The 22,453-nt window shown below is 44.7% G+C and overlaps 1 protein-coding gene across 1 annotated transcript in view; it reads right to left on the bottom strand.

The window, feature by feature from the left end:
• Positions 1–1,446: 1,446 nt before the first annotated feature.
• LOC118789536 (receptor tyrosine-protein kinase erbB-4-like) overlaps positions 1,447–22,453 on the bottom strand; it is a 294,445-nt gene continuing 273,438 nt past the window's right edge. Inside the window, exons 21-27 of the mRNA XM_036546004.1 lie at positions 17,102–17,257; positions 15,221–15,296; positions 14,253–14,399; positions 12,735–12,832; positions 12,150–12,320; positions 6,822–7,140; positions 1,447–5,795 (exon numbers count right to left, since the gene is read on the bottom strand). Of these exons, the coding sequence (XP_036401897.1) occupies positions 5,125–5,795; positions 6,822–7,140; positions 12,150–12,320; positions 12,735–12,832; positions 14,253–14,399; positions 15,221–15,296; positions 17,102–17,257 (1,638 nt within the window). The 3' untranslated portion in view covers positions 1,447–5,124. The remainder of the gene's footprint in view (positions 5,796–6,821; positions 7,141–12,149; positions 12,321–12,734; positions 12,833–14,252; positions 14,400–15,220; positions 15,297–17,101; positions 17,258–22,453) is intronic.

Below are 22,453 nucleotides of genomic sequence, written 5' to 3'. Positions count from 1 at the left end.
TATTTCCCATAACTGTGATGTACAGGACATTTCTGGCATAAAAAAGTCAGTTAAGTTTTATAAACAATAAAAGCGTGGAGAGAAATGTGTGCAATATGAGGAAATGCAGATTGAAACAAACACAAAATTGCAGAAGTAATTTATAAAATATGGAACACAGTGAATGAATGTCCCCTCTTAATTTCTGTGTTGACATCAATATAAAAATAAGGAAAAAACAGTGTATTTGCCACTGAAAAGAAAATCAGAAACAACAACAGCAAAAAGGTGGAAACTTAGGCTTTTGTCAGATTGCATTTCCTTGTCTACTGGTGATGGGAGAATGAGCCTTCATGCACCCCGCAATGGCTGGAGGTACCATGTACTGTCAAAGAATTACTGCTTAGACTATACACTGCGTCCCAATCTAAGTGAGTGAGGGAAGGGTAGGTGAACTTGAGTTAAGGATGGGGGGGGGGGGGGGGGGGTGTTATTTGGGACACACACCACTGTCATCCATATCATTCCAGCACCTTGGCTGGTGATGGAAAAAAAAATACTATTTTTTTCTTTTTGCAATGTAACAGGTTGGCTAGCTATACATTGTAGGGAAGAGTGGTCACATGTAAGTCCGATTTGACTTCAAAAATGGATCCGTATCAATAAAAATGCTACTGAATCACCAGATAAATACCAAGGTGATTCAGATTAGTTTGTCAACCAGCACTTAAGTCTTTTGTCATAATTTGTATTCACGTCCAATGAAACTGTACTGGAGTCATTTGGACCAATGTAATAAATGTTTTGTAACTGTGGGTGAGAAAAGTTCAATCACGCAGTAAAGGTTGACACCATCTGTGATTAAAAATGGAAGGTTTTGGCTGCCACAGTGGTTGAATGGAAGTCTCATAATATTCGCAAAGACAGGTCTGCCTGCACCCTGGGATATCAAGAAACAGAATCCTGGACTATTCTACCAATATGAAGTGTACCTAGAATATTTATATGTGATGTACGCAACCATCTGATTTCTTACTTGAACAAAGGGACTCAAAGTTGTAAGTAATATAAAAATCACTACAACCAACCTTGGTAAGAACAAATACAGTTTTGTTTCTGGCGGAGAATTAGAAGGACATATTTTAAAAAAAGTAGTAATCCAACCTTTGGATTTATAATAAAAAGTTTACTGTAAATAGTCGACCAACGAATGAGAATGAACTCAGTGGATTTTGAAATAGAAAAATAGGACAAAAACCCTTCACATTTCCACACCATTGCAACATACAAGACCCACTTAACATAACAATACTGTTTATAAATAAATACTGTTTATATCTAAAATTCTCGCAGGCATTCCTGAAATTTCTGTTAAATCCATTCTAAATATGTATTAAAGCACTCCAATTCTCCCAATATTGATTAAATGTATGGATAAGTAAAGTCAAAAGTGTACATTATGCTCCCTTTTCAAATAAATGGTCTTATCAAAATAACAGATGAAAAACAGTAAACCCTAATAAACACACTGAAATCTGGAGGAAGTTCCATGTGGATTAGTCTTTTCATTCAAGAGACCAAGTCTATCCCAACATTCATCCTTCCACCCGTTTGTCCTTCCATGCTACGACGGTGGTGCTTGGTCAAGTTGTTCCTCAGTTAGCTGCTTGTTTATTTTAAATAAAGTTTCACCCACTCCAACTCAGTAACAGTGTATGCTACATACGTTTTTTTCTTTTTCTTTTTTTTTTTTTTTACAAATGTCTTCGATAAAAGAAACTCCAGTATTCATGTCTACTGACAAGATTATCTCCTGTACAGTTGATGCAGCCTTTGTGATGAAATGGTAATATCTTTGCTTTCTCGCACTACAGGTTTGATGGTATTATCTAGCATGGGTCTCTGTTTGCTTGGGGGGGATGTAACGACATTCAGAAATCTTTTGCAGAGGGGCATTAGGTGGCATGAAAATATAATTGCATTACTTGTATGTGAAGACCCACAGTCTTTGCACTTATGAGGTCTGTAATGTTGGCCCTTTTAAGAGCCAGGAACTGGCTGGTGGGGTTCAAATTTTAGAGTATAATCCTCTTTGACAGAAATTTCCAGAATCACTCTGATGACATTAAAGTAATGAATCTCTATGTTCAACACATTTAGAACAGACCTTCACTGAAACAGAAAGACAGAGAAATTACCATTACAAATGATTATGAATGAAAACATCTGTGCTGAAAATGAGTACAAAATATTATTGGCCATAGTAACAAATGAATATATACGTAAAGGTCTGGTGCAGCCAGAATGTATATATCTTTGTTAGGCATGTCATGAGCCAAGGATGCTCAAACAGAGGCCTAAACAATGCAGAAAATTCACTTTGCTGCCGCACCCACTCAGACCTATATCTTTAGGCATGATAAATTTGCCTAAAGTTCTGTAGAAGTGTAGACATATATAGAGTCTCTCAGCTCCCTGTACTTCCTGATATAGTTTGGGCATTGTATTGTCCCTGCAAAGAATAGCAACGTCAACCATTATTTCCCACTTCTAGTGTGACTAAAGTGCTCCATCTGGGGTAAGCCTTCATCATATACACAGGAACACATTAAAAACTGCAGTTCCTATGTAGCCAAAATAGTAGTGATATGGACTGCATGATTTCTACAAAGTGATTAAATATAAGTAAAATAATTAAATAATTCATGTGGCCGCACCAGAGTATTAAGTGCTATAAGATTAAATTAAGAAAAAGTCCCAAGTCAGAGATTCTCAGAGATGAGTGCTTCCACCATAGCAGCAAATATAGCATCTGGCAGTGTTCTCATAGACAAATGGTGCTGGCAATCAATAGACATGATTTCTATGTATGTTTCCTTTCAACATTTTCACATATATTTCTAAAAAAAAAGGTCAACATTATCATTTACTGTAGCTTCATGTTATGTTACTAAATTGAATTAAATTAACTGAATAAACCCCTCAGAATGTCTTGGCACAGTTTTGTCCACCAGTTTGAGGTAAACCTTCTGGAGAAGGATAGAGGACAGCGGTAAGTCGAGGCTGAGCCATGTCTGGTAAAGGCCTAGTCTTAGCCTGACTTAGGCCTGGGTCACTCTGTGTAAAAACGTAACAGTCTGATGTTGAAACCCCACCGTATGCTTCCTACTGCTATAATGTCCATCTCAGTTGCAGTGCATTCAGATCCCTCCTCCCACAGCCCAGTTAGATAAACCCTCTGTTGCCCTCGTGAGCTCTTCGAAAGAAAAAGCCAACTCAGTGTTTGGGTAGGAAGCATGTGAATGGCTCATTCCCCATCTCAGTGGCGTCCAAATTTCCAGAATGATTTACCTCTTCTCCTATGCTCTTGTTTACCTGGCCTGCAGAACTTCTTCTACCAGTTTCCCCCTTTTACATTTCCATGTAAAAGGGGTGTCAGTGCATGAGGGTCCAGTGGGGGGAGGGGGGCGTCTTCAGACCTCTTTGCACCAGATGGACTTTGTAACTTGCCCAAGTGGGAAAGTAGAAGGGATGAGACCTTTTATTCTTCCCCCTACCCTCCCACAGTACAACAGCCCCCCAGGGCTTCTTGCGTTTTAGTGCCGGTTCCTCTTTTTACAGTATACAGTGCACAGGATGCTCAGAGGTTCCACTCAAACCCTGTTTTCCTGCCTCTCCTTCATTTTCTGTACCGTGATTTTCGCACGCAATAAATCCCTCCCCTTTGCATCACTATGGGGTTTAGGGAGTGGTGGCTGTGTCTGCATCTTCGACTGGCTGCTTGTGACCAAAAATGGCCACGACCAAGGAAAAGAAATGAAGGGGTGCTTGTAGAAATTCCAAAAAAGATGTAATAGTTGTTGGTCCTATGGTCGTTTTCTTTCTCTGAAATCTGAGAAGACATTTGTAGCCAACTTCTGTGAAGAGATCTTGAGTCACCACTGCTGTTGGCTGTTTTCCCCAAGTGAAAGCGCATGATGATACCATATTTGCTCACCTTGTGTTTTGATCACAGTGTCTCCTGAGATTTCCAGTTATATTACATTTCATTTCTCTTGGTGACACTGTGGTTACGTCCTCACACTTGTACTGTTTTCTGACCAAGATCAACAAAGCTTCTGCTTAAAGCCATAATTCAAATCCCTATAATATTACCTTTCAGCTGCTGAATAGAGACAAATTAGTTTTTTTTTTCCATCGGTTGAGGGAATATTTTAAAACAGGAACCAAATGCAATGGTCATGGTTAAAATTAGCTCTATAATACAGTGCAAAAAAACTTGTGAACTGAATTGCATATGCATAACAACACAATATCAAAAACTCCAACTGCTTGAATTTGCATTCAGTTTGCATTTGTGAGATTGCCAAATTACACATGGTTGTAACTTAGTGTTGGTGATATCAGAATACTATACAAGATATGCACAGAAAGTTTTCATGAAACTGCTGGTGGGAAACTAGGATGTACTAGAACTGTAGAACTGTACAAATGACCTTAACACGTATTAGTGTCAGATTGTTGGTCTGATGGCTGTGAATTACAGTTCTCAAACTGAGCTCTAGTGATTCAGCGTTACAGACTTAAATGCATGTCAAATATCGTGTTAGGTGATACTGTCCTCTGATATTTCCGCATCGGCTCTCCCACAGTACTTCATTTAATTGTTGACACGACCCTGTATTCATAGAATACCTGTGAAGTCACACACCAGCTTTCTCTATATTGCTTTAAACTCTTCCCATTGTCACAAACTCATTCTAAAGAGAGGGGAGAGAGAATCCACTCTGGTGAAAGACAAGATGACGGTCTACATCCAAGACGGCTAACGTTACTTAAGAAGGATCCGATTCCAGAGGCAAAGATCACCATGGCGAGTTTGGGATGAGGAAAAGGAAGAAGAGCGTCTCATTGACAAGTCAGTACTGGGACATTCGTACTCAGTTAAGTTTGTGTGTGGGGGAGGTGGAGTTGCCACAGCTTCCCCTACAAGGAACACGCGATTCGGAGCGTGTGTCGGGTTCGAGTCAGTGGTAGGTTGAGTGCTGCTTGTTCCAGATCGAAGGAGACGGAGAAAGCTGGAAGGTGTCAGGCGCTGGCACGGGAACCAGATTGAGAGGAGCAGGCGGCCGCTCCTTCCTCTCTCTACACCACAGTGTTCCGCTGGCGATAGGGCGGGGGCGGCAGCACAGTGCCGGGCTTGAGGGAGAACTCGGACAGGTACTCTGGGTTTTCAGCCACGGCGGGCCGGATGCGGCCGTTCTGTTTGTAGAAGAACTTGGCACTGCACTCCTGCAGGTACTCGGGGTTGTGCAGGCTGGCTTTTGGGGGGAGGCTGTGGTGCCAGTACTCTGGATTGTCGAAGGTCTTCTTGGGCTTCTTGTCTGCCAGGATGGTGCCAGTGTGCGCAGGGTGAGGGGCGTGGCCCGGGTGGAGGGTGTGGCCTGGATGGAGAGCATGTGAGGGGTGGCCAGCGTGAGGGTGAGCAGGCTGGGCGGGGTGATGGGCGTGGCCCGCCTGGACAGGGTGAGGGGGGAGGCCAGTTTGGCTGGGACGAGGGGCGTGAGCAACAGTAGCAGCGGTGGCGGCGGCTGTGGTGTGGGGGGCAGGCACCCCGTTCTTCTTCAGAAACTCCTGGCCCTTTTCGCCTGTGTTGTGGAAGGTGTTGAGGTAGAGGGGCTCATTGACATACTCGTCCTCTACCTTAGGCTGCCCGTTGGGGGCGCCGTGGTACCCAGGGTTATCCAGTGCGTGAACGTCCCCGTTCTTACGGCGTGTAACGAAGGGGTTCTCTTCCACGGGGTTGAGATAGTCCGCTGGAGAAAGGACAAAGCAAAGGAGGAGTGAATAAATTCAGAAATATCAAACTAATGATCACTCAGTGAGGCCTGAAGGAGAAATTCCAGTTTCTCCTCAATCTCTATGGTGAACCATAACTACTCACTACTGCCCACAGACAAGATACAGAGGCAGTGAACCTGCTGATTTTTCCAAGTGTCCAATCGCTGACAATGTGTCAAATATTGTCACTCGGGGCCCAGTTCCTAAGACTGTCTGGATTAATGCACTATAAAACACAGGGGGGCTGATAAAATCATGAAACAAGAGCACTTTAATTCTGGGAGAAATAGATGACCCCTGCAGTTGCGGGATGAGTCCAAAGACAGATGAATTCTGTTATACCACATTGGCCTAAACACAAAGCAGGACTTTCCCCAGAATAAAAGCTTTGAAAATGTAACTCCCCCATATTCATAGACAAGTCAAAACTTGTAATGGAGACAAGTGGCACCATGGCTGAACTGACTGCAGTGGATAGGTATGAATTTATAAATTGTGGTGTGTCTGGCATAGCAATAGGAAAATTAATACACCTGCATGCAGTCACCATCTTGAGAAAAAAGTAGATCAAAAGCTAGGTAGGTATCAAAGGGATTGAGAAGGACTTATGATGCTAATTAATGATAATTTAACCACTGTTTTATAAACGTTTGTTCCTCCCATTTACAAATGTTGTAATCCTCAGAGAAGAGGCATCAGTTTTTTACAAAGCAATGAAAGTGCTAATCTGAAATTCTTTCATGGTTATATAAACAACTCAAGGTTGGATAGAAATCCCAGAATGCATTTTGATGTCTCTCTCTATCACTTCATGAAGCAGCCTCGCCGTAATTCTGTGAACCTCACTTATTCAAAGAGACCAATCTCACATCTCCTACACTCACTCAAGTAGAAGCCTAGGAAACCAAATAGTACTGCTAACGACTACTCAAAAAGAAGGTAAAATGTTGAACTCTGGCTGAGGTGAACTCCCTGCATGAGGAGTAACGTGCATGGCTTACCCGAAGGCGTCCTGTCCTTCATGGGGGTCATGTAGCCGTCCTCGTCGGTGTCCCCCCGTGGCCCGCGCTCCGCCAGGAAGACGGTGGGGTCGGCGCTGTAGCGCTGGGTGCCGCTGTCCTCGCCGGGGCGGGGCGAGGCCTGTTTACGCAGCGTGCCGTTGCAGCGCGGGTCCTCGAAGGCTTCCAGGGCGCTCTGCGCGGCCAGCTGCTCCGAGGGGCCGCAGGCTGGGGCCGCCGCCGCCGCCACCGCCGCCACGCGGGGGTGAGCCGACATCATCTCCTCCATGGCGAAGCTGCCGTCCCGGTACACAAACTGGTTCTGCGGAGCCACAGGGGGGTACAGAGAGCAAAGGTGTTTCTATTGTACTGTTTATATTCTAGTGTGAAATCGTGGCTGTGGAAAAGAAACTTCAGTCAAGAGGGTTCAAGCTGTCCTGGACATGAGCACCTCGAAAGTAACTAAATAATATAGTCTACAGAAAAGTGTGTGTGTGTGTATGAGGAGGGCTCTCATACCACTAATATTTTATATATGTACAGAGGAAATGTGCTTTGAAACTAAGATGGTGAAAACTCTGCATGAAAAAGATGAGAAAAACAGTGTAAGTTCTCATAGGTTTACCTATCCCCAGACAATACTTGAAGAAAATATATTCCAAATTAAGTATTATTAGGATGAAACTTGGAAAGTGAGCCAGCAGCATGTTTGCCTAGTTAGCACCAAAGGCTTCATACCAGCATCAGGTTTGAGCTTTACAGCTTAGTGGTAGCGGTTGCCGTGTTCCACTTGATATTTCATGATGCAATCGCAACCATTACTTGCCGTCGTTGGTATCTCAGGGTTGTCACTTGACCTAGTGTGTAAATTTAGACAGTACTGCTAGAGCTGCTACCAACCAAACAAACAAAAAAAAAAACTTAAAAAATAAATGCAAGCCAACGGTATAATTTAATAAAGAGAAACAGTGCGCAAATAGGAGAAATAACTTCAGTGTTGCAGCAGTTGCAACCACTTATGCAGACAGGTGGACTTTTGCCCAATTACCACCTCTCCCTTCCATTTGGATGAGTGGAATTTAACACCCACTCACTAACTGCTCTCTGTGTTACTACCATCCCCCTGTGGAAGCATCTGCAGGTGAGTAAGGACAGGCTGAAATGGGCAAGGACTTCTTCCCCGATTGATCCATTCGGCCTGCGTGGTTCACACAGCAAAAAACAGAGCCTTGGGGCAAGAGTTGCTGTAGACTATGCATGGCCGTCTACAGACACACACAGCTGGGCCATGTACTTACACAGCTAACACCTAGCCATCATTACATCAGACTCCAGACATCCACAGTGAGCAGATCATGATGCAGGAAAAATGAAATAAAATAAAATAAGAAAATTTAAGAGAACCCCTGATATCCCCTGGAACATATATTTGGAGACATATTATCAATATTATAAGAGTTAAATAATACTGGTAATGGCAGAAATAATGTATAACAGTAATTACCTTCATTTTTTGCTTCCATTTTTCTGAAACTATGACTATATGCATTAGAACCTTAAGAAATAAGGTACATCAAAACATACACAGTTTTAACATGTAGGTATCAAAACCTGCATATCCATGCAGTGAGGGTTATCATTATTGTGCTGTTTTCTGGGTTTTTGATGATGATAACTCCGGCCAATGAAAATGTAGGTTGTCTAATCTTATAAGGCCACGCTTGAGATTATAATGGATGGAATGAAGACGCATAAGGTAGAGCTAGACATAGATCTAGACGTTAGATTGCATGCCTGTGTTCTGTACAACAGAGTGATTCTCTGGTTTCACATGCCCCACAAGGACTGTTTGGCTGTTAATGTGGGCTTCCAGCTGGAAAGTTACGAGTGCAAATCAATACGCAGCCACCGTGAAAGAGTTGAGAGCGCTGTTGAGAGTAAACAGCACCGTGGAAGCAGACAGCCTGGGGCGGGCTGTCTCCGGCGGCTGCCCACTCTCCCTCTTCTGCTCCCACTTCTTCCTCTCGTCCTCCACTCCTCTGTCCCCACATCCTCCCCTTGCCTTCTTTTTCTGTTCTCTCTGCATCCTTTCCTCTCCAACACACCTCCACCTCACCCTGATTCCATGGTTTTAGCGTGTTCCTGTCCATTTCTATACACCTTTCTGTCTACTCATTTCTCCTCTAACCCCTCCTTTTCCTCCATCTCTTCTCGTTTATCCAACCCCTCTTCCTTTCATCTTTCTCAGAATTTCACTATTCCTGACCCTCTAACTACGTCTTTTCTTCTGTTCAGGTCTTTTCCAGCTGTCCACCTCCTTCACCTCCTCCTCTCCATCTCACATTCCCTTCATCACAATCAAGGCATCGGCCCCTTTCCCTGCTCCCTCCTTCAATCCAATTGCTACATTTCCCTTGATTTCTCCATCTCCGCATCCTTTCACCTCTACATCCCTCTTGCTGGCCTCTCCTAGCATTTCTGCACCTGGTGCAGTAACTGAGCTGCAGTGATGGAGGCTGTCTACCAGAGAGTGATACACAGTACACCAGGCACTCTGCCTTCTTTTTGGGCTTGAGGTCCTATTTAAGCTGTTGAAGGGTTAAGGTGTAAAGTACTTCAGGCAATGGAATATTTGGATTAAAAATGACAGGAACAGAAATTTCAATTAAACTGCATGCATTAACTTGATACTAACCACATAGATAAGGAACATTGCATTCCCTCAAATTGCATTTATGCTGCAAACAGGAGCAATAACTTGGTATAATGTACGTCTGTTTAAGAAAAACAAAACAAATGTGGAATGCGTACGAGCTGGTGTGTTTGACTGTTCGGCATGTGTTTTCGCCTCCCTTATTCAATCCAAAAATCCCGAAAATAAGCCTGCCTCTCTGAACACAGAAAACCCTGGATCCCCTTCATGATGACGCTGAGCAGTGCACACAGGCCGGGATGTTTTTTTGGTGTAGCATGAAGTGGAGGCCTCAGAAGTCCTCAGCCTGCTTATTAGAAAACGCACTGCTTCCATCAGGGTGCGCAACAGCTCTTCGAGGCCACACAGAGGCAAAAAGACTTCTCCGGTCTTTCTGAACACGAGGCCGGCACTCCACACACTCGGCAGTGCCTGGAAATCATCCTTATCTCCTGCTTCACAATGGCTTTTGCTCTCTATTCCATTATTCTATTTGATTTACCCATTCATTTTTCACAAGGCCTGTGCCCGTCCCTCCATGGTTTCCAGGCCTGCAGCGTGAACATCCGTTTAGTATTCTGCCCTGCGTACCCTTGTCTTTCTCTGTAATGTTTCGATATATAAACAGGATATAAAAAGAAATAGGGCTGAGAATCCTAACAATGCCATGTGTGAAGTTTGTTGATGTTTTCTGATCCCCATATGAGAACATTTAAAACTTGCTTCCCTGAGTCATTTAAGCCACTTATGTTTAATTGTGATGCTTAGATTTCTTAATATTTTAACTGAAACCAAGCTCCAAGTCGCTATGTTCCCACTGTGTTCCTATTGGCCTCAAACACACTGAAGCACACACTGCATCCCTCCTACCTGTTAAAAAGCTACCAATGTTCTAAAAATGGTTATAAATTTCTGTACATTTCTTAGCATATATATGGTTCACTACAACTTAGCTGAGCATAATTTTAAAATGCAATTGACAGACAAAAGTGATTTTCTACAATTTACATTTTACATTTACATTTATTCACTTGGCAGACGCTTTTATCCAAAGCGACTTACATAGGTTACAGTTCTTTACAATGTTATCCATTTATACAGCTGGATATTTACTGAGGCAACTGTGGGTTAAGTACCTTGCCCAAGGGTACAGCAGCAGTGGCCCAGCGGGGATCGAACCGGCAACCTTTCGGTTACGAGTCCTGCTCCTTAACCACTATGCTACACTGCCGCCCCAATCGCCACAATCCAGAAAAAGAGACAGCACAAACGTTTGTGGGCTTTGCATGAGTGGCAGTTATTTTAAAAATGCAGACCTTTTCACATGTATGATTACAATAGTAACTGTAAAAAACAAATTGTTAAATCCTAGGTCTTCTATGTATTTATCTTTTAAAAGGGCCAGAGGCACCCAGGAGGAAAATTATTTCCTGCTCTTCCCCTGAGGACAACTGAGGGCTCTTTAGTCAAGGGATTTTTCCAGTCATCTGTGCATACCTTCTTTTGTCTGGGTGTTCATCACCAAATCTTTGTTATACATTGGCTACAAAGCTAGTCTCCTACCCTGAGCGTTTGGTTCTATGAAGGCCAGAGCAGTGGCCTTCATTCGGAAACCGGCGAACGGGGCGATGCCCTCCAGAGTTCCCAAGGGCCCGACGTGGCCCATTCGCACATGAACCAGGGGTTAATAAAACATGCATGGACACGGCCGGGCAGATTGCACAGCAAACAGGCCACCGGGCCCGCCGCCCCCCGCGCAAACAGAGCTCCCGCTGTAGTGAGGATGCTGCTATTTACACTCGCAGGCCGCAGTAATGAAATCAGGGCCGGGGGGGATGGGCGGATTAAGAGCCCGGGCCACAGAACCACAAGCCGGGACAAGGCCCACAGAGTAGACTGGTTACTGTTCCCTCTGTTTTTTTTTTTTATGTCAGTTACTGATAGCACTGATCATCACGGATTGTATCATCTATTACCTGGCTTTGTATTCTGCATGCTACAGGTTATGTTGTACTTGCTTATTAGCTATTTGATTTCTGTCAGTTTTAAGGCTCTGTAAGTTATCCTGAATATGGTCATCCATCAAATACAGCCATTAATAGGGCTCCCGGGTGACTCACCTGGTAAAAGAGCTTACTGTCGCAAGTGCAAAGTTGAATGTTACAGAGTGGGTTCAATCCCAGCCATGTCATCAGCCGATAATGACCAGGAAAATTGGTTTCATTCCACCAAAGGGTAGACCACGGCTTAGTTTTCTGTGTCACTCAGCAGTGATTCCCACTTTTGGGCGCCTGCACGTCTCCCTGCTGCACATGACTCTGCTCAAGCTTAGCAGAAGACAACGGAGTAGAAAAGAAGCACTGCATGTTTTGGAGGACAGTTTGTCTGCACCCTCCCGCATTGATGGTAGAGGTTGCAGCAATAGGGCATTCCAAATTGGGAGAAAAAGGGGAAAAAGCACTGGGCATTCCAAATTAAAAAAAAAAAACACTGACTTTAGACGTCTAAGTGATACGAGTCAGGTCATGCACACTCTCGCATAGCGTTTCTCTAATAAGTGCAAAGGACATCATATTCTCTTGGCCTACTGCAACCCTGCTCTGACCTCAGCGCCACGTGTGTTTGGGTGGGACACCTACCCGGTTGGAGTCGACCCGTGGGCGGGGCGTGTAGGATGGCGGGGGGACGTTGAAGGCATGCGGGACGAGGTACTCCTCAGCATCCATCAGGTCCTCCAGCTCCTCCTCATCCAGCAGGCTCTGGAAAAACTTGCTGTCATTGGGACTGGGAAGCTTCATGCGGTCATCGCCCTGGAAGAGACAGTTTCAGGGCACACAATCAGCACCTGGCAATACAGGCCACAATCCATGTTCTGGTGAAGAATACATGAGACATGCTTTTGTGTAAACAGCATGTGTGAAAATGTATACCAGTTATTGCCACTTTTGGTGTTTTACTAGTTAAAAGACTAAATGATTCAATTAAAAGTACTTTTTTTACTGTTATTTATTAAAACCTATTTATTAAACAACAGTAATTTAATAGCTTACTGTTATTTATTTTAAAAAAATTCTAAAATGCAGCTACACTGCTGAAATAATAATATTGAATATATATGCATAAAAGTGTATACATGACAGGGGCAGAGGTTGACCCATGTCTGCTATGTTTTCAGTATGTGGTATGTCATTCAAATATAAATACAGGGTTAGGTCAAAATTTACCTGAATGACCAGGTAACGCTGGGGATCACGGGCCATTCTGCAGAACTCCGCCCCCAGCTCCTTGAACTTGGGTCTGCTGTCTGCATCTATCATCCAGCCTGCAGGGCACAGAATGACACTCTCTCAGAGGAGCAGCAGCCACAGAGGAAGAGCAATCCTGCTCACCGTGATCACTCTCACAAAGGAAGAGCGGTCACTTCCACAGAGTTAGAGTCGCCACTTTCACAGGTCACAGAGTGGTCACACTTGCTGGGCTCAGCTCATCACTCGCCAGTGAAAAAGCTGTGTGCTGGGGAATGCTGGTCTCCTGTCAGTTGGTTATCTCTCTCTATGTCTTACACACGGGCACAGGTCCACGCGCACACACACACACACACACACACACACACACACACACACACACACAGTACATTAACAGCAATTTGTCTCTATCGGTATCACACACACAGGAGAACAAGGCACATTACATACAAAAGTGCATACTGGAGTCAGTCAGCGCCATTGTCTACTGTTAGCCTTCCTCTCATCCGCTTTGGGATCAGGTGGTGTGACCCAGCCGTTCAGTCCTCAAAGAAAGACACAGAGGAACTGACGACCCCCCCCCCCCCCCCCCCCATCCCGTCCTTTCGATCTGCATTAATAAGAGTGGGGTTGCTGGCTGAACAGGGTGATGCGCACCGGAACATGGCAGGGGATGAGCAGGTGGGTCTGTGGCTGTCACTCACAGATGGAGATGACACGCGGTAAAAAGCCGCACAAAAGGAAAGACGTTCCGGAAAACACGGGGGCAGGGCCGAGGTGTCAGTCATCCTCTCTGGGGGCAGGGCCACCTGTGCCCTTCCGGTGAGATGTGCTGCTCATCCTGAATTAGTTGTGACCTGCTCTTCCTTCTATATGTACTGTGTAATAATTATGGAGCAAACTCATACATAAGTGCTACTATACAAACATAGACTGAAGACTTGGTTCCTCTCCCTAAGCATAACTCAAGTTATAGGGTGCGTTGTATTACACATATGTATGCCACTTATGTATGTACTTATTGAAGAAGATATGCACTAGTAAGCACTGAGCAACTTGAGGGGCTGATGAACTGACGTGTCCTGTATGGTCTGTCTTTCATGCAACTTTGTGAGATGTACTTTATACTCAGTCTTTGCAAGTCACTCCAGCTCAGACAGGCATTTCAAAGAAATCTGAAGAAAAAAAAATGGCAAAAGAGAATGCCACTCATACAACGTCTTCTTTAAGACTAAGATGCATTTTGATGGGCCTTGCACAGGTTGGGCGTGGAGGGTGTGAGTGTGCTTTGTGTGCTTGTCGGAGCCTGCGCACGCATGCATATCCATTGATCTACGGCTTGTGAGCAGCACACAGGCCACTCTTCATAGCTCTCCGTGTTCTGTAGATTCCACGGAACTCCCATAAACTGAGCAGGTAGGTATGAGCAGACACCAAACGGAGATGGGCGTGCAATGAGCGGCGTGTGTCAGTAAGAGAGGACGGGCGGAGTCGTACATTTCACCATGACCATGTAGACGTCAATGGTGCAGATGGGGGGCTGGGGCAGGCGCTCTCCCTTCTCCAGCAGATCGGGGATCTCCCGGGTGGGGATCCCATCATAGGGCTTCCCTCCAAAGGTCATCAGCTCCCAGATGGTCACCCCTGCGGAATGACAGGAGAGTGCGTCATGTTCCCTCCGTCGATGAGCAGGAAAAACAATGCGTGATATAGGCTTCACTACAGAATTTGAATAGCTTTTTTGCCCTTTTTAACAAAGCAGTAGTCACCTGTGAACATGTGCACGCATTCATTTCTCACATATTATTATACCATTATTCTATGTTAGCATACCATTATGTTAGCATGTAAAAACCCCTCTGGTTGGAAAGGGTCTTGCTGTAAACATGTGCCCTACCATACTCCCCACACATGTTTTGGGAAAGATCTCTAATCGCTTACTGACCTGTCAGTCAAAAATGCCTCTGGGCAAGGCTAGTTAACAGAGGAAATACTGTGTCTATAGCATGAACTACAGAGCTATAATCATTAGCAGTTAGCTTTTTGTGATGGGTTCCTGTATTATACATCTAGCTAAATGAAAACAGCCAGCGAGCTACTACAGCATGTATTAGAGCAGCTGTTACAACCAACAGAGGCTATAGTCTATAAAAAAGCAGGTAGCTAGCTAGCTGTCTACTCCCCTGTATCTAACACCTATTCATGATGAATAGAACCTGCCAAGCTAATTGTGTATCAGTTGAAGGCAAATTTATACATTATTGGACTGTGACTCAGAAAGTCATTATACCACATATAAACAATGAGAGGCTGAACTATGACCGTTTCTAATTTATGACATAGGCCAAACCGCAATAATGTAGGGTGACCAAGCTCAGTGAGGAAGTACCCTTGCTGGACAGGCCGAATCCATATTACTATTCTCTCTTGTAATCCAAGATGCCCTAGGTACACATTTTACTCACCGTAACTCCATACATCACTCTGGTGGGTGAACTTCCTGTAGTGGATACACTCCAAGGCCATCCATTTAATGGGCATCTATGAAATGACAGAGAAAGACAGAAATGGAGAGAGAGAGAGAGAGAGAGAGAGAGAGAGAAAAAATGAGAACAATGGACTGGAGGAGGACAACTGTATTCCTGTATCTTCCCACCAGGTCCATTGAAGAAAGGCTGGTCCAAATGCTTTGGGACAGGAACATGGACCTGACTTATATATCCCTGGATGAACTGATGAAAGATTATTTCTTCTGCGTGTGGAAGTAGAGTGTACTGTATACATCATGTGTATTGATTTCTATTTAACAAAACCTGGGTTGAAACTTTATCCACCTTGTGTCCCTACTGCTCCCATTTACTGCAAGTCTTACCAGGGGGTTCATCTTCGTTCAAATCTGAAACTGAGATACTGGGAATTGCTAAAAACTTTTCCGACAATTCCCCCGCAGTTCCTGTGGCAGAGGTAGGGGTAGCCTGAAAGACCTATTATTTTGCTAGTTCAGTTCACTTCAAGCCTCTCACTGATTTTGTCTTACATGTATCTTTCATTATCCCTGTAGGTTTTCACCAAGAGAAGAATAACACAGAACCAGACTGCAGAGCAATTCTTCAGAACACATCTTGAGTTAGAGAGAGAGAGAGAGAGAAAGAGAGAGAGAGAGAGAGAGAGAGAGAGCAACCCTAACAAGTTAAGCTAGAGAGGGCAGACAAAAAAGAAAATGAAGCAAATCCATGGAGAAGTGCTCTAGGCCAGACATTGCGGTGACCCCTTTCCCCGGCAGGCACATGAACACAGACACCACTGAAACAAATGGACCTAATCAAATCACCACCCAAGGCTATGGAAGCGGTCATCAGGCTGACCCGACTCTGCGTCTCCAAGTGTCCACTATCAGAGCAGTAGGTTCGCAGAGTGGGCTGCAGTATCCCCCCCCGTGATGCACCTGACTCCTCCTACTGTCACCAGGGTGACCCTCCCTCATCCTGCTCTCGTTACAGTAACTCCTAACTCATCCTACCGTTTACTGAGTCCCGCACTACAACTATTATCCATTATCCATATTTGCCATTATCCCGAGACAACCCAAACTCATCCTGCCCTTACTGTTGTGACCTCTTACTGGCCTCTCCATGGCAACACTTGACTCACCCTCCCCTTGCTACGACGACCACAGTCTCATACCGGTCCCACCTGCCAACAGTAGCCTCCTTTTCAGCTGGGAACCACAGGACACAACACGTGCTCCCATGCATTGTCCTATCAACTGCACTGTTTTCCTCCAGGGTAATATTGGTGACTCATACAGTACAAAATGATGACTCATGTGTTTACCAGAAGAGAAAGAAAGAGACGTGCAATTGGGTTAGCTTGACTTTTTCATCTGCTGCCGAGAAACAAACATTCAAAAAAGAAAAACAGGTATTGTGAGACTTCTGCACTAAAGAGAGGTAACCAAAAAAAAAAAATTACTTAAGCTTGAGGTAACTCCCATATGGCGGAAACAGGTATGATTCTCAGAGCAGTCATATCAACTGCTCGGTGGGGTGTTCTGGAGAAGTACATTTTCAATGTTGGAGCAGGAGAAAAGGAAAATTAATAGCGGGTAGGTAAAGTGAGTGAACAGGAAGAGAAGTGCTATGAGGAGCAAAATGTTTCGGGATGATTTTTAGCAAATGTCCGAAAAAATATCCTAAGAGGAAAATACTGAGAAAAGGGTATGGTGAAATGAAAGTGTCCGATGATTCAAAATTAAAGAAAAGGGGTCATCATGTGGGGTTATCATGGGCACTCCCCTTATGACATTCACCCCCCTTCCCTCCCTCCCAACAGTGCTAGTCACTGACCTTGCCCCCATCTGCATTGTACTCCTTCTCATCCGCGTCCAGCAGCCGAGCCAGTCCGAAGTCTGTGATCTTGATGTGGTTGGGGGACTTCACCAGAACATTCCGGGCAGCCAGGTCCCGGTGCACCAGCCTCCTCTCCTCCAGGTACATCATGCCCTGTCGATGACATCAGAAACACCCGTGACTGAACCAGCCACAATGCCCACCATCATTTACCGCTGTTTTTACATATGATGTGACACCTCACATAGGCTCACAGCGGACTGAGGAGAAATTGATTTAAAACACTAGAACAGTGCAGGTTTGCTGGATATCAGGCATTATCAACAGCAGGGATGGATGACAAGTTGGTGTGTGTGTGTGTGTGTGTGTGTGTTTGATTGCGTGCTTGGGGGGGGGGGGGGGGGGGGATTACCAAGTGGAAATAAAATTAATTTTGCAGCACCTTAATGTCCTACTGTAAATGGCTATGGTATTGTGCTTTTATGACTAACTTCTTCCTTTCTTTTTTCCCCCCAAAATGCAGTAGATGGAATCATAAACGTGTATTGATAGAGATGTTTTAAAGTAATGTGGGGTGAGGCCCTCTCAGTATCCAGCTGAAGGGCTCTCTGGTACAGGGCGTCTTTCTAAGTGCTGAAATTCCACACATCGATTTTTTCGGAAGGCGCAAACAATACATGTAATTGATTTAACTGCGAGCAATGTGAAAGCATTCTGCATGGCAACACTTCTTCTGTTGAATAACATGCTCTCTGCTATTTCCTCCTGAGAGATAGTTGAGTACCCTTGAACCCTTGGGGGATGTAGTTTGAATCTTAACGTAATTACAGGGGGGAAGAGAGTCACAAACAAAGCCAAAACGACACAGTGAAACGATTTGGAAGTAAATGGAAAGAGAAGACGACTAAAGAAAAAGATAAACAATGAACTTTGGAACGAATCCGAACGTTTCAGTTACCAGCCAGGACAGCACGATTTAGCACGGCCAAGATTACTCAATTACTGTGAAAACACAATTAAGCATTTTAAATGAAGAGGAAGGAAAATGAATGCCTCTAAACCACACAAATAAATGGCTAATACGGTCATGAACTGTGAGAAAATCATTCATTCAGAAACGTGGAAACCTTTCAGTTTGCTTGGTGGACCAAACTGTCCTGTTGCTAGGCAATATCGGAATGCAAAATCTAGCTTTTTATCTAAATTCAGAACTGGTGGTGAAGAGGGGGAAAGAACAAGGCGTTGGGGGTGGGGTGGCTTATCTGGAATGCACATAGGCTAACATATTTACCCCTGTGTGGCTTCCGTGCTGTAAAATCATGCCTGATATTTTAACACGTTAATTACACAAGCCAAGAGCACAAAAGGCCGGGTTGCAGGCAGCGGTCTACAACCGGAATTCCTTGCTGCGCGGGAGCTGGCAATACCAGAATACAGGCCCGGCATCAATAGGAATAACCGGGCAGCCGTAATGAGTCTGGAGCTACGGAGACCATTTTAATGGGATTACTGTGATGGAAACCCAGCTGTCCAAACTGGCTTCAGAATATCTGAATCATTTGGGTAGAATACACAACACGTCAGGCGACAGGACGGAGAGCGGGGCTGACGTAGACCATAACAAATTGGAATCGGGTGGTAGGATTGTAAAACTGACAGTGAGATGACAATGGCAGTATTGTAATAAAACAGCTTAATTTGGCCCTTCTCAGGAGAGTAAATCATCAGGTCCATCCCAGCAGTGCAGGTGCTGTCCAAGAAGGGAAATATGGCCGGTTTCTGAGCTGCTCTGAGAAATCATGGGATGCTATACAACTAACTCGGTGGCTGTGTTGATATACTACAATAAACTGGACTGGCATCACGTCATTCAAACCAACAAGAGCCGTTATTCAGATATTTATAACTGAATGCGCCTTTGTAGTTGGCTTTGGTAATATTATGCCTATAGACTATAGCTGTCTCCATAGATCCTGTATGTGAACGGCCTCTGTTTTCCCACTGAATCTGACCTCAGAAGGTTTATGTAATCTGGGACAAATTGGGAGTTAAACCTGGATGCCTATTAAAGCCCCTATCCCCCCGGTCCAGCGAAAAGAGTTCCTCCCATCATCCAGTAAACATTAAGTGGTCGCATTTCATTTCGGCTCGCCGTGCACAAGGAAGCCGGTGGGAACGCATAAACACAAACAACCTTGAGTGGCGGGCAGGAGGAAGACGTGCTCCCCATGCCAATGAACCCCCCCCCGGCTGCCCTTCCCATGATCCTCCTCTTCTCTCTCTTGCATGTATACACCTGCTGGTGTTTCTCTTGGGGTTTGTGCCCAGGGCCTGTCTCATTAGATTCCCCCGGTTGAGGGTATCTCTCAATCTGTTTGACACATAATCATAGCAGAGATATGAGTGTGTGTGTGTATGTGTGTGTGTGTGTGTGTGTGTGTGGTTGGGGGGTGCGGGGGGGCATGGAATGGAACTGTAGGATGAAAGGGGTGGGGGACATCGTCTCTCCATGCACCACTCACCACGGCTTACTCAAATCACCCCCTCCCAGAGTGATCACGGCTGAGTCCCAGTCCTGACCCATATTTACAGGGCCCAGCATGATTTATGGCTTTATGTTAATTATCGATTAAAAAGAAATTACCTGCGGTTTGGGGGAAAAAAAAAACTAAAGGAGAGAAAATGGGACTCAAGGCATGTATTGCAGGGTGGAGAACCTCTGAAAATAGCACCCTTGACTCGTGTGCATTTGGGAGGGGTTGGTCTGCAATTTGTGAGTCTAGTCTGCGTGTGTGCATGTGTGTGCGTATGTGTGTGTCTGCGCATGTGTGTGTTTGCATTGGAGGATACAGGAACAATTGTGTCTGTACGTGTGTGTGTATGTATGTGTGTGTGTGTGTGTGTGTGTGCTTGTACTGGGGGGTACAGGAACATGTGTGTGTGTGTGTGTGTGTGTGTAACGTGAGATATGCTTGACGTTCCCTGACAGAATCTTACTTATTAAAACTCGTGCGAAAGTCCTACTCTATAATTTCCTCAATTTTCAAGACAATTAAGCAGTAAGAAAATTGATGGCTTGCCAATGCGTGAATGTTAATTACAAACAACAATGAGAAGTGATGTAAAAGGAAAAAACTGTGCAGGATTTAAACCAATCGGAGACTCGTCAACTTTTTTTTTTTTTCTGTTGCTCTCATACGCAGCTCACAACACTCAAGCACACACATACAAACACAATCCTAAGGTGTGATCAAAATGGCAGGAGAGACAATTCATGTAAATGAATAAAAAAAACGTTCCACATAAGGAAAACCAGCCTCTGTCTAGATCAATACAACCAAAGAACAGAGGGAGATAGATGGAGGCTTTGTAATCCATTGGAATGCATTGCTCTCAGTTGACAGTGAGGCACTCCTGTGAGTGATCTATTTTCACCAGCAGGGGAGAATCATTGCTCTCTTTGAAACACTTAGGCAGCACCCCGGTAATTCAGGTGCATATATCCAGCATGCAGACAAAAGCTGAGTCGACCGGATTGTGTTAAAATGCATTTTGTCCGAAACCATTTCACCGCTGCAGACAAATGTGAAGATAAATCAATAAAGCAGAAATCTGGCAGAGTGAGGCTTGCGGCCCATTCGTCATTCCTCTGCACTTTTAAAAAGCCATTCTTTACAGACCCACATGCAGCATGCAAGCGCTGCCACTCCACAGCTCTCCTGCACAGCCTCGGTAAACCTTGGCAGCGTGTGCAGTCTCTAATCATTATTATTAATGCCGTCATTTCTCTGCAGGGTCCAACTTATTTTTGGGAGGTCATGAGGTAGAGAGCTTGCAGGGAAAAGCTTTGACCTTTTTTTGAACGATTTCTTGCAATTCTGCATGGTGCGCCAGCAGCGAACTGGAATGCTCATTTTGTCATAAGGAATATTTTGAACATGAAGAATTCCAGTATATATGATTTAACCCAGGTGTACTTTTCATGCTATGCACAGGATTAAGGAAATAGCAATCTGGAGGATATTTTTCACGCCACACTTTTATAGAACAGTCTTTTTGCTTGTTTTTAGCATCTGCACTGCCATATATCCAAGACAGCATCTCTCCTTCCCTCCTTCTCCTCCTCCTCTAACTTCACATTGCTTCTGTCTATCTGTCCCCCTCTTGCTTCTCTCCCTCCCTCCCTCCTCTGGTCAGGCAAATACTAAATACTCCCACTCTGACTCTCTGTGGCCCCCTGCCAATACAATTACAATGAGACAGGAAAGGCCGTCCAGTGCGCACTACTGAAAGTGTATTTAAAATAGATTACTTCTGCAGCCTGGGCAGGCGATCAATAGAGATGTTGATTACAATAAGCCTTGAGATACCCGCTCGGCGCAATATTTATCCTCCGTGTCTACTAAAAAATAATTAGAAATCAATGGCACGTATAACCCATTAATACTCTTGATCCTATGGTGATAAAGCAATGATGGCCAGAACGGCAAAGCAAGACGTATGACAGGCTGGGACACGACTGAATGTGGACCTGGAGGCAATAAGCACAGAGGGATTGGGGGGTGCGAGGGAGGGAGGGCCACCTGCAACGCCACGCTCCCGTAACGTTTCAGTAACGTTTGCAGATGCATCTGGCTGCGATTGGATTATCTGGCTCTCCGGTGCTGATCCAGCTCCTGGCGGCAGCGTCTGACGGCTCTCCCTGCAGTGCATCAGCGCACGGCTGTCCGTTCCTCTGGCCCGGGCCCCTGCGCTGAGCGACAGGCTCGCAGCGGTACGGGGGGGGTTGGGCGTTGGCGGGAATAATGGGATGTTTCTGCTGACTGAGTGGCTGGTGAAGAGTTACCGACTTACGCTGATGTCCAATGATAACAGCTCAGAGTAAGTCTGTCCTTATATTTCTCCAGCAAAGGGAAGATGAGCAGGGACGCAACTGTGAGAGATGATACTCCTGACAATGCACATGTGTGTGTGTGTGTGTGTGTGTGTGAGAACAATTTCTGAGTGTCTGAGACTGTGATCTTGTGAGAGTGGTATTAAAGGAGCCATATTTTTATTTTAGTATGGGTATTATTTTTAGCTAAAACCAAAATATACAGATATTCAATATAATCCTACATACCCCACTAAGCCTACACAAACGGTGTATGGTACATTAAAGCAGTTCACTGTGCAAGCTTATTCACATAAAGCATCCATTGCGGGAACATTACCCCCATCCATCTCATCTCTGTACTGCTAATACCGCTACTCTGTTGCCATACTGCTGTAGGTAGTAAGCAGAGAGGTAACAGGTACCATCCTTAATGGTGGACTTCACGTGGTATTACGTAGCTTGAGGACTGAACC

This window comes from Megalops cyprinoides, chromosome 14 (genome assembly GCF_013368585.1).
Source record: "Megalops cyprinoides isolate fMegCyp1 chromosome 14, fMegCyp1.pri, whole genome shotgun sequence".
Taxonomy (NCBI): domain Eukaryota; kingdom Metazoa; phylum Chordata; class Actinopteri; order Elopiformes; family Megalopidae; genus Megalops; species Megalops cyprinoides.
This window is presented reverse-complemented; position numbering and strand designations above follow the sequence as displayed.